Below are 18,139 nucleotides of genomic sequence, written 5' to 3' on the forward strand. Positions count from 1 at the left end.
TGTCGATAATATAGAAGAGTCGTACACTCTGAGTTTTACAATCACAAATTGACCAATCCTCGATGAAAATCAAACTTTCAAAAGAGAAATTTAGTGAGAAAGAGAATGAGAGAGGACACAAACTGTTTTATCGCCAGGATTAATTCATAACGTGCTAAAAATTTTCCAGTGCCTAATGGCTCTTTGAATAATAGATTTTGAGCTCTATATACAATGTTAATGAAGAGATGTTTAAACGATGGAACGAAACTTTTATCTAAATGTGTTTACGAGCATCACAGACAAAATAATCGATGTTCTTTGTTTTTTTCTTGGAACATTTTCTCCTCGGGCAAGCATTTTCAAAGCCGCTTACACGTTGACCTGCGTTCATTTTCTTTTTTTTTTTTTTTTCTCTTTGAGTTTGGGCATTTTTTATCTATATGAAAAAAACAGAACTTCAATCGTAAAAAATAGTTTTTTAAACTTGTCCGATACTGGACGAGTACACTGGTAATAAGAACTGGGCCATTTTTATGTGTACCCAATGGTCTGGAAGTAATATACTCCCGTCCATAAGTCACCGGACACTTGCTTACTTTGATCTAAACAGTTACTAGAGCACGGATATACTTTTCCGGATTTATTTTATTATACAATCTTGTACTCTATTTACTCTATTTTATAATAATACTTGAAAACAAAACTGACATTTAACGTGTATATGGTCTGAATAAATATTTCAAAGTATATCAAAAATATTTATATATATTTAAAAAATCGAATCGATGTATTTTGAGATGAATTGGACAGATGCCTTCAGAAAATTAAAAAAAGAAGACTTATGGAAGAAATTAGAAAAAGCGTGGAAAGAAATTCATTCCGAAATACTGTTAAAATTAAACGGAAGTATGCCACGGTTATTTCTGGCCTTCATATTTGCACAAAGATATAAGATACATTATATACAACCTGGTAAGATTTTTGACATATAAACATGTGTCAAACACACTATATGTCAAACTGTTTATATGTCAAAAATCTTACCAAGTTGTATATAATGTATCTTATATCTTTGTGCAAATATGAAGGCCAGAAATAACCGTGGCATACTTCCATTTAATTTTAACAATATTTCTGAATGAATTTCTTTCCATGCTTTTTCTAATTTCCTCCATAAGTCTTTTTTTTTATTTTGGACACATTTCTGAAGGCTTCTGACCAAAATACATCGATTCGATTTTTTAAATATACATACATATTTCTGATATACTTTGAAATATTTATTCAGACCACATACATTAATATTATATAATAGTTTTATTTTCAAATATTATTATAAAATACAATAAACAGAGTATATGTAACAAGATTGTGTAATAAAATTAATCCGGCAAGGTATATCTGTGTTCTATTAACTGTTTAGATCAAAATAAGCACGTGTCCGGTGACTTATGGACGGGAGTGTATGTTGCGGAAATGCCAATGATTTCCTGTTTTTATTGCCGGTGTCTTTCTCAGAAAGACGCGAAACGTTTCTGGCGACGTTCGCCATCAGTTTCAAAGGGCAACAAGAAGGTCGGACGTTCAACCGATTTGACGAGACGCAGGCCCAACACCGAGAGCCGAGAATTAACAGTGTCAATTCGTTCCCTCGAATCAATTCTCGTCGCACTACTCGTTTCATTTAGTTACCGAGCGTACACAACATGCACAGTCGAACAAACAACCAACCCTGCCGAATAAATCTGTGATTTTCTTTGGTCAAAAACGTTTATATCGTCGACCAGTCGAGATTTTATAGATTTTATGGACGTTTGTATTTTTTTTCTTATTTTTTTTTTAGCGAAGGAAAGCGAGATAAAAAGAAAAGAAGAAAAAAAAAAATATGCAAACGAAGAAGTTTTGAAAAATTGTTCTCTTTATCACGATTCCGTAGTTTAACCTTCGATTGGTATCGTTACATCATAGGTAACCCACAATAGGACGAGTCAAGTTATTTAACCCTCTATAGTATCATGTTACTTTGAAGCCGCACATACAGCGTATCTATATTCGAAAGATATTGCCTCATCTATTATTATATTGGAAGGAATAATATCTCTGTATTATTTCTGTATATCAGTTATCGGCCATTTGACTTTAGGCTAAATCGGGTAATTGTCATGACTTGCAGTATTATGTATTACAAGTGAAACATAAGAATAATTTTAAAGACTGGATTGTTGTTAATTTTTTGTTACTGTCCGGAGGAAACTTGCATTTTAAAAAGGATAAATACCTCGAAACTTACGATTCAATTTATTCGAAAACATTTTGGTCTCCTATGATCCAATCACATGGGAGGATTATATAAAATTTAGTTACAACTTGTTCCTAAATTTCGATCAAACGAACGGCGTAATTTTCACGTCTTCTGCCCCCCAAAAAACATCCTTGCAAATGTTACTGTTCGTTCTATATACCACCAACGTGGACGTCATAATATTTCGTTATTCTATTCAACCTTGCTTTATGCCCTGACGGCGTCGCATTTCTGTAAAGTTTCGATTCTGATAAACGAAGAACGTTGAATGTTTTAAGATCGGTGGCTATCGGCATTCTATTAAAACTGCATGGTCGTCAAACCATTGTCAAACAAATTTTCCTTTTTTTTTCTTTTCCTTTCCTATGGTCCTATCGTTCTATGGTTCTCACGGTCAAGGAAACTAACCGCGACCATTTCAATCGTTTAATAGAAATCACATTCTCAATTGTGTCTCGTTTCTGTTTTAGAAACGTTATCGCCGTGATGCTTACGGGTGAGAAGTAACTCGTCTCTTGTTAGAAAACGAATTGCTTAAATTTAAATATTAGCATGAATTTGATGTAATATTTAAATCCGCTAAAATTTAAATATTTATATCATATTGAGTATAAATATTTTATAAATATTATTTATATATTAAATGTAAATATTTTATAAATATTATTTATATATTAAATATAAATATTTTTACTTATATTCGATATTAAATATTTAAATATTTTTACTATTCGAATATAATTTAAATTAATTAATGAAATATGATAACTATGTCGTTGAATAAAGAAATTCATCTTGCTATGTGTTTTAAATCACTTTCGACTTAATTATTCGTGTTTCTCTGTTGTCGAAGTATTTCTTAATGGAGCATTTCACGTGTGTGAAAAATCTGCAATATTTCGTTTTTAATTTGTTCATCGAAATACATCTTCAGTAACGTATTCATCTCTATTAATATTAAAGACTATATCATATCATAGAAATAAGAGAAAAAAACTCATTGAATAATTTGCGTTTAATGGTTGTTGGTTCGACTTCTTAGAACTGTTGGAGAATGCATATACATGTATGTTTGACTTCAATAATTGACTTCTATTTGAAGGTGATTAATATAACATTTCCAGTGTCATGTTCGGCAAAGCTGTGTAGGTAATGGTCCTTAACAAGTTCCATGGCATGTAAAATCTGTGATTCCTCGTAAGTTGGAAGTTATGGTTGATAAAAGTTGCGTTGTAACATCGGATTATAAGAAACTATCGATTGAACGAATTAGTTCACTTGTTTCACTTTCGACTTTACACCGCGTTTCTCGAGAAGATGTGAAACCTTCGAGTAACGAGAAATTCGTCTATCGATATCAAGTTTCTCATATTAGAAAATTTCTTTCTTCTTTTATAAGAAAAAAAAAAATTTGTTATTTGCTTTCAAACAGATGTAAATGAAAAAAACCCGTCGCTGTAACCATTTTGTTAAAAAAGTTTCCTCAAATGTATTCTCGATCTCCATTGTAAGAATAATTGCAAAGTAATTATTCTATGTAGGATAATTATAAGAAACTGTGTAAACACTCGTCGTAAAACGAAAAACATTTACAGCGCAAAATGTTTTACAATAAATTGGAGTACCTCACTGGTTTCTAGTGTGAACTTTTGAAAAAAATCGATTTTTTTTTTTGCATTTTCTTAAAGGACATAGTTTCAAAAATACATCTTTGTAACCTTACATGTGAACTCCTAAAATTAACGAAGTTATGGTTGTTTGAAGGACGCAACGACCAGCGCAATACTAAACTTTAAGGCATTTTTCTGGAAACTATGTCTATCAAAACGGTGTCTATGATATCTCAAAATCTACGTGACCAACTGAATCAAAATTTTAAGTATGCACTTAGTACATGTGTGACTACAGCCCCTACCAGAATCAGCCAAAAATTTTTATATTTTTTATATTCTTTAGCTCTCCGAAGTTTAACAAAAACATGCGAAAATCGATAATCGAATTTCAAAGTATCGCCACTTTTTTAATTACCAACTTTTTTCTTTTGTTCTTTTGTACCTGCCAAATTCATATTAATTAAGGAACTTTCACGTTTTTTTATTTCAGACAAGTAAAGACCGTGAGACGACCTTTCTTAAAAGCGACTATGTTTGAGAGTACGCAGTGCCACTAATTATAAATTCTTTTGTTCCAAAAAATTTTGAAACGTCTTTGAAATACGTACAAATAAACCTTGTCAATTTGACTGCAAAAGGTATAACAGTTTCTCTGCAAAAAAATTCTCTAACAAAGTTAAAACCACGCACTTTACACTAGAGTATCACCTTCAAATCACAAAAGAACAGGTAATTACTTTGTTTGATGGTGTATAATGGTAACTTGTCAAGAAATGAACAAAGTGAAATACGCTGGTCGCATAATCGGCCGTTGCATAACGAATTGTTGCACGTGCAACGCAGAGCCCGTAGTTTTGATTTAATACGGAGGGCAACAATGGTTATTGGGCTATGTAAAATATCTCAAGGTGAAAATACAAGCTAATATTTCATGCTATTAGGTATCGGTGGCCCGAGTGAAAAATGCAGCGAGTTAACTGCGAGGGATATAACATTTCTTGTTTGGCTGGCCTTTTGTCGATGGTCAAGGCCAGTCGTCAGTTAATCATAAGAAACTGAACAAACCTACGCTAACATGTATTACCTCGTTGATATCAATAATTGAGCAAATTGTGCAAAAACTGCTGATTTCTAGTCAGCTCCCCGTAAACTACTATGAATGAACAGGGATTTAAGTAATTGTCAGAATGGATGGAAAAAATTTGTATTAAAAAAATGGTACCACAACTAAAAATGTAAATAATACTTACAAGTACGTACAACGTGTCATTTGTGGGTGAATGTGAATGTTATGCTACAAGTTTATAGTATGAAGCGTAGTGGCTCAGTGTGCGTACGTATGTATGTACATACATTGTCAAAAAAATGAAATTTCTAACGAGGCAATAAATCACTTGTAATCAGCCCGATTACGAAAATATGCGGATAAACTACGAGCTGCGTTCTAATTGACAACGATTTCACACGCCGTTACATCGACGCTTTTAATCTATTTTCTCTCCTCTACCCGTCTTTTTCTGTTTCGTTCTTCCGATAACGGAGCAAGAAAATAGACACTGTCCGATTTTTATTAGGTTGGGTCATGGTAGCACACACTTTCTCCTTGGATCCTCAATGTCGAGATTACTTAATGGACTAATTACTTAGGATCTTCCTCGTACGAATCACGAGATCGTATTTCTTTTTCCTTTTCACAAAAAAAAAAAAAAAAACTGACTTTTAACCGCTTGCGCCTGGCAACTGATTGCGGACCATAACGAGCGACCAAACCGTGTACAACAATTCGTCGCTTTCGTTTTGAACTCGTCGATATGATATCGCTGGATAGAAATTATTGAGAAGTAATAAATTTATCATTTGCTTTGCCGATTTTGTTTTACTTAAATGTATTTAAAACTGAGAAAATATTAAAATTTTTTGGAACGAAAAATTCTCGACGTGCGTGGCACGTCATTCCAGCGCAAGAGATTAACGATTAGCGAGAAGCTCGCGCGTGAAATTTATTAGATATGATTTCTTAGAATTTATTAGACATGATCTCTTGGTTAGAAAATTCGCAGTAAACCGTTTCATAACGCGGATTGTCGTGTAATTATAGTGGTATCATTTTAAAATGACTGAATTACTAGTTCACGATTACCCAATTTTTCGCAAGTTCGTGGATACCATAATTGTTAAACATCGACAAGGCTTGACGTTTTGTCAGTTTCATACAAGTGGCATGGAATTCGTACAAGTACGTGCTTGCAGTGAATTTGGAATGGACATTAACTTGACGTAATCTCGTCATTGAATTCGTTGGTAAGTTATCTCGTCGGTGATAGTAATCGTTGATAAATTCTTTGAAAATGTGATAACAAGTTCCCTTACCTCGACTTATCTCCTTGGTATCGATTGCCTTTCATTCAATCCAGGCAAACTACATTCCGCGAACACACTCGCCACGTTCATCCAAAATTTACGGTAACCGTGCATTTTCTCATTCTAATCTCACCCTAAATCAGAGAACATTGAATTAAAAGTCGAAGGGAAGAGAAAGAGACACGTTGTGAAATTTTGCAATATAAAAATTGAATTTCCGTATAAAAATCATCAACGATATATATATATATATATATATATATATATATATATATATATAATGTATACTATATTATATATATAATATATAATGTATACTATATTATATATATAATATATAATGTATACTATATTATATATATAAATATAATATATAATATATACTATAATACTATATATATATATAATATATAATATATACTATAATATTATATATATATTCGTTTCAAACGCGAGCAATACGTGATTTATAGAACAGTAAAAACTTGAGAGAACGAAATTGAACTTGAAAGATTTTTCAATATCTTTTGGAACAAGTAACCATAGTTTAGACACTTGCTAAACCTTTGTTCATTCATGAAGCTACGTATGTACAAGATAAAATCGTTTCGACAGGTAATCAAAAGCATGTGAGCATAGTGAGACAATTTTATGCAAAATTCACAGTCGATGAGCGCATAGTAAGACAGATAAAAAGCGAGGGTCGTCGAATACATCGTTGAAACTGAAAGATCAGTAGATTTCATCGTTAAAAATTGTCGACGGACCGTGTAAATCGACTATGAAATGCCTATCCAAAGCTATACTTTGCGAATACCTCACATGAGTGTTTCCATTATTTACAAGCACCGCGTAGAAGGATCGATGTGTGTGACCTGAAGTTACTACTATACGATCGTAAACGCAATGTTCTATCATTGTTATCACACGATCGGGACTTGTTACATGAAACATGAAAATATCGTGTTATACTTTTTTTCCTCCTTTTCTCCTATTATATTTCATACTTGTCAATGATCGATCATACTCGTAAATCGTTCGAAAGCAATTTAAATGCGACTGTTATTTCGTATATCGAATGAAATCACGGGTTGTGATTTTCTAATGAAATATCTGCTTACCCTGTGTACTTCGATAATTTTTTTCCTTTTATCACTTTTGTTTACTGCTCAGTTGCACAAAATTGTGCACGTATCTCTAAATATAGAAGCTCAGATTGATTTTATTTCTGCAAGCGGCCAGAAGCTAATAATTAGCCCCAAGTATTGTTATCAGACACAAATATTGTAGTTTGAAACAAGACGTGTGATGATTCTTCAGACTGTTTATATCAGTTATGTATCGAAAGCGTAATGTTGGCCGAGCGTTGCCGATAACGATAGTCGGACAACACGAGATTAAATTCGTGGACAATTCAGGAGAAATGTACAGATAATAGCTGCAAGTGCACAAGTACGCGAAGTATGATGGAACACGAGAGATTTACATAACGCGGGGGCCATACGCGAGTTTCGAACAAGTGAAAACACATGTGACGTTCCCGAGTACAAGGTCGATCGGAACGCGAACTTTATAAGAGAAAGGATCAACTCGCGGCTTCTTCGAGCAAACGAGAATACGTACGTATGCATGCACTTGGACTCCAAATGGAGGAGCGTCGTTTTCCCGAATTGCGAATTGTTCGCTCGTTCGATTTACATATATTTCACATATATCTCGTAATTAGCGAGCAAAATACTCGTGACTTCGAGAGCTTTGACACGAACGTCTAGGCTCTAGACGTATATTTGCATCTCTATGATGCTGTGAGAATATTAAACGAAATTAAGCGTATTCGATGAGAGGAATTTCGACGTGATCTGTGTTCTATGGTTATAAATACAACGAACGGTCGCTTGTAAATTCAAAATATCCTCGTACGTATCAGCAAATGAAATTCCACGGTATTAGCTCGTGCACCGTTCATGAATTATTAAATGATTCGGATTCAACGTGTCACTGTACTTGCGATGCTCTTCATTTGATGTTAATCCACGCAGACGTCGATAACCCGAGGTTTTAGTTTCGTAATTTAATTTAAGTCGCGATTGCATTCTCTGTTATATCCAAATGTAAGTAAGCGTTTCCTTCACCTGTTCAAACGAAACGCGTCGAACGAACAGGCCTAAGCTAATAACCGAAGTTCATCGAAGCATTTTGGAGCTTCGGGGCAGTCAATTTCAAGGCAATTGAAAGAAGGAGGAGAAAAAAAAGAGACAGGCTTTATGTCGAATTATCTGTTGCTCGAGGTACAATTTGAATTAGCTTCTATTCAATACTGAACGTCATCAATTCGTTGTCAACGACGAAAGAGAAAGAAAGAATGAAATCTGGGCTACGTATCTATTCTCTTCTACTTTGTCGATCAATGGCGGGCCAATTGAATCGCAATGAGATACAATGACCACTATGGCTGATGCAGAGATCGAATCGGTATTACTGGCAAAATACCGGTATTTTTAGGTTACTATTCGATTACGTTTGATGAAACCGAAATGGTGCGAATACCGGTATGATGCTATCAAAACGATGTTAGGTCGGTAGATGTATTTCGGTGTAATACCGGTAAATAAAATATTAATATATTAGAAAAGGAAAAGGAGACAATGATTAAATGTTTTCATAAAGCTGCCGATAGTAAATTTGACGACGCTTATACATGTATCCTTTATTAATTCATCGTTGTATCTCCATACAATATCGGCCACGATACTTTTACTTAATTTTAAAAGATGACCGATTTCTCGATACGTTTTTCCTTTTTCTCGGTGAAAAATGACTAATTGTCGTACGTCAATAAATCGAAAGAGGAGTTAAAACAACGATTAATCGTAGAATGGAAGAATATTCCGCTAAATTACTTAAAAAAAATTACTGGAAATATGCCTAAGCGTCTGCGATATATNGTTTATGTTAACAATTTTCAGGTTCAAATATTGTAGTTCTTCAAATGTCCGAATATTTTTGCCACGCTACATTTCGACATAGTTCAGTTTATTGTTTGATATTAAAAAAAGCATGTGCAATAAATAAATAAAATTTATGTTATTACAAACTATAATGAATGTTCTATTATATTATTAAAAAATTAATCCAAATTTACTATCACAAACAATCGAAATCCACAACAATATTTTGAATAGCACGATATCCGAATATTAATAAGAGTCACCGTACGTAGAAAATGAAAAATGTGTTTTCGTCAGTAAAGCGGTACCGTACCGATATATATTTCGGTATTTTTACCATCGTGGACATCAAATGCCGATAAAATACGTATGAAAATACCGGTATGACCGTCTTATACCAGTATTATAACCGATTTCCCAATTATATTATGATAATATGGGAGCAAATAAACCGGTATAATATTTAATTAAACCTCAAAATATTTCGATTTTCAGTCTCTGGGCTGATGTATCAGAAAATTGTCACATGTACACATGTACAACTTCGTTCGTGAGTATATGCAGATCTTACAGCGTGATAATTGCCACCCGTTATAACTGGTATAAAAAGCTTAATTACGTAGTTCGTAATTGACGAGACATTTAGATTCTTTGTATCGCAACATTCCAACGAAATAACAATGATTTTGTCTGAATTGCCGTCATACTTTTGAATGCGAGGGGTGAAAGGTGGTGAATTGGGGGCGACATTCGCGCGCGTGGCCCAATTAGATCGTCCGTTCGCATATTTATCAGTTTGTTTGATCCGACGTTTATTTAACTGACAATGGTTGTTGGACGGCCGAGCACTTGGCCGCGCCACCTTTTCAGCCACCAATCAATGGGAATCTTTAGCGTTTGCTCGGGCATTAACTAGTAGACAAGCACAACGAGCAGATGCGATGTTAACTTACGTAATTTCTAAATGAACGACAACGAACGTCGCCTCTCAGCCACGAGCAACAAAACGTCACGGGACTTTCCCTAAAAAAAAATTTGCACGCTTCTTTGGTCTCTTTTTCGCCATATGTCTCTCTCTCTCTCTCTCTTTCTTGTCGATAATACGTACATCTTTCTTTTCTCTTTCCTTTCTTGTTATGTTTACATACAAGCCTCGTTTTTTCTTCTTCTTTACGTCACCTTTTGGTATCCTCTTTCTCTTTCTTTCTCTCCGTGTGCGGAGAATTTTTCCTCCTAGCGTTTCTTGAATGAATTACACATCCATTTCGTCTCGCAGCGAAAAATAAAGTATCAACTCGCAGACACCGTCTTTTATTTCGACGACGTCCGAAATAAGAACATTGACGCAGAACCAGCGATGAAAGTGAACAAAGTTAACACTGGAACTTCGACAATCGAAATGAAACGAAACGTGTCAAAGAGGAAAGTAAACTGCGACCTACTTATTTTACAAAAAGAAAAAAAAAAAGAAAAAATCATTCAGAAACATTTCTTTCGAAATCTGATTTGACTCTAGTAGCTTCAATGTTAAATCGAATCGAACATTCGATGTGTTTCGTATAGATCGCGCCATTTCGATATATATATGTATATAAGTACATATACGTATGTATGTATGTAGGTCTCGAATCGTAAATATTCGTGTACCACGCGTACGGTGAACGTAATTCATAAAAATACAAATCGTATGATACAAATTTTGCAATACTTTATAGAATTTCTCGCCATTCATGATAAGTAATTGCATAAATTTCAATTACGTATATCATAAAAGACGTTTAAAATAAATAATATAATAGACGACTATAAATAATGTAATATTTATATATTAATTATAATAATTTAATATTGTATAAATCTGATTACGATCGTCGTTTTTATCTGTTCACAATGTTACGTTAACAAGTATAATGTACGTTAACAACTATATATGATTTATTCACCGTGTTTTGCAACGAATCTTAAATTTGGGTCTTGATCGTAACTACATATGCGCATGCGCGCACGAAACGTAATTTTATACTTTCTTTATTGCGATCATTATTTTCCTATCTTCAAACATGATTTCACATTTTATTTTTTATTTCTTGCATAATCGAAACAACTAAACCATCGAATATTCGTCAAAAAGGTTATGTTAAAACAATACAACAAAATTAAAAAAAAAAAAATAACACGCGTACATTGTTCTGTTACTAATCAGTTATAACTATACTCGTATTTAAAGTCATTTTAACGATTGCGTATCATTATGAATATGTAATTTCAAATAACTCGTTTAAAATCCAGAGTTTCTTTGTGATTAAATCCTTTGAAACATAATTAATTTTCTATCACAAAATTTTTGTGTTAACTAATAATTTGTCAAACGTGCAGGAAACCAACAAAGCGTGTACAACGATTATATTATATCGAAATGCTCAAATGCGCTGGTCGGTATTAAAATGGGAGGTCATCGGCAAATCCTCGGTAAAAAAACCTGTTGCTTCGCTTACGTTGTCAGGAAGTTTAAATCTTTATCGTTAAAACTTATAGGAAAGGTGCCAATAGGAAGCTGGAACTTTGGGCCAAGTTTACAAATAACAGATCGATGATAATTCGGCCGATGTTTAATACTACGATCGCACGAAGGTGAAAAGAGAAGTTCACGACGGTATCGTATCGCATCGCGGAATTTAAAATCGCAACCGTCATCCTCATCCGCGTTGAAAATTTTCTCAAACGCACGGTTTTTTTATCCACCGTTGAAGCGTTCTCGGCGTCCGAAAATTACGCACGACAGGCGAACACTTCGGTAAATTTATTCGAAGCAACTTGAAAAATCTCGGCAAGATTTCATCGATATCTTTGAACACGGACGGTGTAATTGACGGGACGGCACACTTGCGATCGTCAATCAGCATGTGCCGAAATCTTTCGCCATAAATCGTGATCGTTTGACCTTTCCACGCGGGAGCGTACGTTCGTTGTAAAATATGCACTTACCGAAAACCACTAATCCTTGATAAAGGACGACGAACACTGGGGAAATACGACAGAGACGACATAACCCGCGCACCAAACTAAACCGGCCATATTGTTTACTGGAACAGCATTTAATCGTGTGCCTGTGTGCCTGCTTTCACTGTTTTGCGGATCTCTCGTGAAAAACGATTGCAGCGCACTCTGATGTAAACTAACTTAGATTTGTTGACGTTCGACTCGGATTGGTAACATCGAGACGAGATTGCGACGATCCGACCGTGAATCTAGTAGAATACAGTTTATATCGATACAAACTATTATTCGGAGTAATTTTCTACAGACGGAGTAGAGAGGGAGTTCATAATTGAAAAGGATCTAAATATTATTCGCTGTGTATTTATTACAGCTCGACATTCGGACGTAACGTATTTTTCTTCGATACAACTTTCAGAAACTGTTACGAATGTTACAATATTCATCATCGTTAGTTTATTGTTAAGCGCATATTGCATCTTGGCACAATTCATGTACACTAACGGAATCATCGAAGTTGTGTGAGTTGTGAGAAATCATCATAAATGAAATTGTCTCGTCAATTTTAAATTTTATATATTATCTATATTAATTTTATATATAATCACAGTGTAGTTGTCAAAGTTCATATTTTTTCTCTAAATGTTTTATAATCTGTTAGTTAACCAGAATTAAACGTACTTTTATCAAGATCGTTATCAATAAGATATATTTACTATTTTCAAAATCTCATGAAATTAACTATATCTTGCTTGAAATATAGATAGTTAAAAGATAGATATAAAATGAAAATATGAAATCTTCTCAAGGAGATTTAATAAATGCATTATTTTCTATTTCAGAGATATTTACTAGATATAAATAATGCCACGCAGAAATCGTCATAAGAAAACTCCTCTTATTGGAGAGGATACCAGAATTGCAGTAAATTTAACATTAAAGAAATTATTACAAACGCCTGATCAAAAAGAATTAGAATTTCCATCTTCATATACTGCAGAAGAAAGAGCCTACATTCATAAATTAGCATATGAACTTGGATTAAAGTCTAAAAGTAGAGGGTAAGTTGAATGATAATAAAACTACTTTATGTTGATTATGTGAAAGAGAATAAATCAAAATTTTTTTTTTAACAGTAAAGGTACAAATCGTTTTTTAACCGTGTATAAAAGAGAAGGATCAACTATTGTTCAAGCTGATGCTGTAATAAAATTACAAAAAGCATCAAAACAGAGTATCTCTAATCTGTTACAAGCTTTTCCAATTAATCATAAGGAATGTCAAGATTTATTACCACCAATTGAACGAGAACGGCCTCCTAATACAGATGGTATTCTGATATTTATATATTCAATATATATGTAATTAAATTACAAAATTGAGCTTGTAATCTATAATTTTTAGTTTCAGTGAATACAAATACAAAAGCAATGGGTAGATTAAACAACAGTGTGCCTCAAATACCACAACTAAAAACTAATTTTGATGTATTGAACTATCGCAAAGCTCTCCCAATTTTTAATTTTAGGGATGATATTCTTGATGCGTTAAGTGTTAATCAAGTGATCGTAATAGGAGGTGAGACAGGTAGTGGTAAAACTACTCAGGTCCCACAATTTATTCTTGATCAGTGCCAGCAAAGACAACAACCATGTAGAATTATTTGCACTCAACCAAGAAGACTGTCAGCTATTTCAGTAGCTGAAAGAGTAGCATTTGAGAGAGATGAAAAAGTTGGTCAAACGTTTGGTTATCAAATAAGGCTTGAAAGTAGAGTTGCTCCAAAAACTCTTGTAACATATTGCACAAATGGTGTACTTCTTAGAACTCTTATGGCAAATGATTCAATTCTAAGTACTGTCACGCATGTTATTGTAGACGAAGTTCACGAACGTGATAGATTTTGCGACTTTCTTTTAATAGCATTAAAAGATGCGTTGCAAAAACATAAGTCTCTTAAGCTTATTCTTATGAGTGCCACGTTGGATGTAAGCATTTTTGTGAAATATTTTAACAAATGTGGAGTTATAAATGTCTTAGGCAGATCATATGATGTCGACGTGTATTTTCTTGAAGATGTTTTAAAAATGACTGGTTACATGACGAAAGAAATGCTTGCAAAGAGGAAAGAATTTATAAATAAAAAAGATCAATATAAAATTTTAGAAACTTGGACTCAATATAAACCTCAACAGTCAGGATCAAATACTATGAATGAAAGATGTATATTATCTGCACCAATTTTAGCACAACAGAATGAACCAGTTCCTGAAAAAATAAAATTAGAGCCGTGGTTAGTTGAAGAAATGGATAAAAGTATCTCTGACGCATGGTTACGCGGCGGCGAAGACAATTTTGCACAACTTTTATATTTCATACTTTCCGAAAATGTTTCGGTAGATTATCAACATTCCATAACATTTGTAACTCCGCTTATGGTCGCCGCAGGTAAAGGATGTATAAATACCACAGAACAGCTTTTAAATTTAGGCGCAAATTTAAATTTGCGAGCAGCAAATGAATGGACTGCATTAGATTGGGCAAGAAATATGAATCAAACGGAATGTGCTGAGTTAATAGAAGCATATATGAAAACTTACGATTGTACATTGCAGGATGAAACCAAAGTACATGCTAAAGATATTTCACTTTCAGAGGAAGATAAATTTTTATTAGATGTGTATCAACATACGTTTAACGATGACAAAATTAATTATGACCTTCTTTTACAATTAATTTTGTATGTCCATTTAAAGATGCCGCCTGGTTCTGTTTTAATATTTTTGCCGGGGTATGATGATATTGTAACTATGAGAGAAAAGATAAATAACGAGGAAAAAGAAATGAATAAGGGTTTGCGCTATAATTTATATATGCTTCATTCATACATGCAAATATGTGATCAGAAAAAAGTATTTAAACCAAGTCCTGTGGGATCTCGAAAAATTATTCTTTCAACAAATATAGCTGAAACAAGTATTACAATTGATGATGTTGTATATGTTATTGATTCAGGAAAGGTTAAAGAAAAATCGTTCGATGCCTTATCGGGAGTATGTACACTTAAGTCTAATTGGATTTCTCAAGCTTGTGCAAAACAACGTAAAGGTAGAGCAGGTAGATGTAGGAAGGGCATTTGTTATCGGCTGTTCTCGTCAATTCGATATAATAGTATGGAGCCTTATCAAACTCCAGAGATCTTAAGATCACCACTGCAAGAATTATGTTTATATACAAAACATTTAGCTCCTGGAAATACACCCATTGCAGAATTCTTAGATCGGGCACTGGAACCACCTTCCAATGTTATAACGAGAAATGCAGTTCAATTATTGAAAACTATCGATGCATTAGACCCATGGGAAGATCTCACTGAAATAGGAAGTCATTTGCTTGACTTACCAATTGAACCACGACTTGGGAAAATGTTATTGTATGCTGTTGTTTTGAAATGCTTAGATCCAGTCTTAACTATTGTATGTAGTTTAGCATACAAGTAAGTCAAAATTTGCATTATTTTAAACGCACGTAAAATAATTAAAATCATTATTATTTCGCATAATACTTTTCAGAGATCCCTTTATATTACCGTTACAACCATCACAAAAGAGAGCTGCAATTGCAGCACGTAAGAGATTTGCGACCAATACATATTCCGATCATATGGCAGTTTTACGTGCTTTTCAAGGTTGGCAGAATGCACGTGCAAGTGGCAAAGAACGCATATTTTGTGAACAAAATTTTATTTCGGCTGCTGTGATGGAAATGGTTGTTGGAATGCGTACACAAATTCTTGGTCAACTACGTGCATCTGGATTCATTAGAGCAAGAGCACCAGGAGATATTAGAGATCTAAATTCTAATTCTGAAAACTGGGCAGTAGTAAAAGCAGCTCTGACTGCTGGTTTATATCCAAATGTAATAAGAGTAGACAGAGAACATTTGCAATTAAGGACACAGTACGTTATTTCTTTAATTCTCCCTATATTATACTTTTATATAATATGATATTTATTTACCTTTTTTGATAATTGATTTTGCAGAAAAGAAGTGAAAGTATTTTTCCATCCATCATCAACTTTAAGAGATTATCCCAAGTCACCAAGAACGACATTTACACAAACATATTCAGCTAATGTGGAAGCTTTACCCTGTGATTGGTTACTCTATGAAGAAATGAGTCGTACAGGACGATTTTGTCATGTTAGAATGGTCACATTGGTTAATCCATTAACAGTGGCATTGTTCTGTGGACCAGCAAGATTGTCTGTAGATGTAATCTATGAAGCTGAATGTATGTGATATCTAACTATTCGATATAATATATTTGATTATTATATCATAATATCATGATTTTTTAAATTTACAGCTGTACCAGAGAGTGAGTCAGATTCTGAGGTTGATGAAAGTAATGAAGGAACGATTTTTAAACTTGACGATTGGGTAGTATTTAAACTTGATCCAGAAACTGTCAGACTTTTTTTATATTTAAGACAAAAATGGAATGCTCTGTTTTTGAGACGTATGAAAACTCCAAATAAAACAATGTCGCAACTTGATGAGAAGGTGGTCAGTGTCTTAGTTAGTGTCATTACAAATGAAGAACAGGCATGTGGATTACAACAACCGTCTGGTATTGGCCAAAGACCGCGACCATTGATTGTTGACTATTACCCTATAAATGTTAGGAGAACAGATGACTTTGTAGAGGTAATTTTTTAAATCAATTATTAAAAACTCAATTATTATAGTTATGTATTAATGTAAAATTTATTTTCCTTTTTTAGAGGAATTTTTAAAATTGGTTGGAAGAAAATCTTATTAAGTATTATCTATAAGAGATATTTTATTTTCTTGGTTCCTATGTGTTATTTAATACGTAAGCATACAACGATATTCCTGTATTTACATAATTTTAATGACATTTGGATAGATTGCTTCTGAAATAGACAAGGTCAAAGAAATGAATTGCCAGTGATTGTAGGATAATTGCAGTTTCATTGAAATGTTTACTCAGTAAACAAATCAATAAATTTTGTTTTTCGTTAAAAGATTTAAAAACAATAAAATATTTCATTTAATTATACTATATATCTCTTAAATGTATATCTTGTATTTATTTACTATTAGACACTTCTAGTTATTCAAACTCTGGTTATTAAATCATACATTTTCTTATAAAATGTATAAAAATTCTCGATTATACAAATTGTTATAGTATCGCTGAAGAATAAAACAGATAGTTGAACATATAACTCACGTGTAGCTTATCAAATTTAGTTACGAGGTTGTTGTATTTTCGAAATCGCTTTACATTTCTATTTTACTGCCTAAATAGTATAAAACGAACATGTAGGAATCAATATAGATCTTTGTACCTTACAATGTGATATACTGTATAGATATTAATCTTAAGTAATTTATTTACATTTTATACTGTGCATAAAGTACTTAATGATATGATTTACTATACAGAACAATTGCACTTAAAGCTAATACTGATTTGCAAGAAAATAAATGATATAAATCAAATAGGAAATGAATTGCAATTTCATGTGTTTAATGTGATTATAAATTTAATTTTTCAAGACATCTAAAATATTTAAATCACTTTGGTTATTTTAATTATTTCAAGCACGAATAAATGTTTAAAATGTATTTTAAAACATTTTTATTTGGAACTGCTTGCAAGTGTTTATTATCAAGTATAAAATTTATATTGAGACACTTTAGAAGTAACAAGCTACAAGACTGTTTATTTTGTACATGATAATTTAACTTTTTAGATTGTAAAACATTAGGCAGCAATAAAATATATGTTAACATAATCGTTAGAATTATTGTAATACTTTTCAGTGTGATAATAAAAATGTTATGTCATAATATATTCTTTATTTCTTATTTACTATATCTCATAAATATATTAAATTAAAAAT

At 33.0% G+C, this 18,139-nt stretch overlaps 1 protein-coding gene across 2 annotated transcripts; it reads left to right on the forward strand.

Annotated features, from left to right (window-relative positions):
• The first annotated feature begins 12,435 nt into the window (after window positions 1-12,435).
• Window positions 12,436-18,086, forward strand: LOC122531614 (3'-5' RNA helicase YTHDC2-like). 2 transcript variants are annotated; one of them, XM_043659664.1, is made up of 8 exons: window positions 12,436-12,724; window positions 13,046-13,264; window positions 13,340-13,533; window positions 13,608-15,699; window positions 15,776-16,162; window positions 16,247-16,497; window positions 16,573-16,913; window positions 16,991-18,086. In XM_043659664.1, exons 2-8 carry the CDS (start codon window positions 13,068-13,070, stop codon window positions 17,000-17,002), a joined length of 3,474 nt encoding a protein of 1,157 aa, XP_043515599.1. In that variant the 5' UTR covers window positions 12,436-12,724; window positions 13,046-13,067; the 3' UTR covers window positions 17,003-18,086. The 2 variants fall into 2 exon arrangements, with proteins under 2 accessions (XP_043515599.1, XP_043515607.1); XM_043659672.1 differs by having other exon boundaries at window positions 12,437-12,724; window positions 13,614-15,699.
• Window positions 18,087-18,139: the final 53 nt, after the last annotated feature.

This window comes from Frieseomelitta varia, unplaced genomic scaffold (assembly GCF_011392965.1).
Source record: "Frieseomelitta varia isolate USP_RPSP 00005682 unplaced genomic scaffold, Fvar_1.2 scaffold_137, whole genome shotgun sequence".
In the NCBI taxonomy this organism is placed as follows: Eukaryota; Metazoa; Arthropoda; class Insecta; order Hymenoptera; family Apidae; genus Frieseomelitta; species Frieseomelitta varia.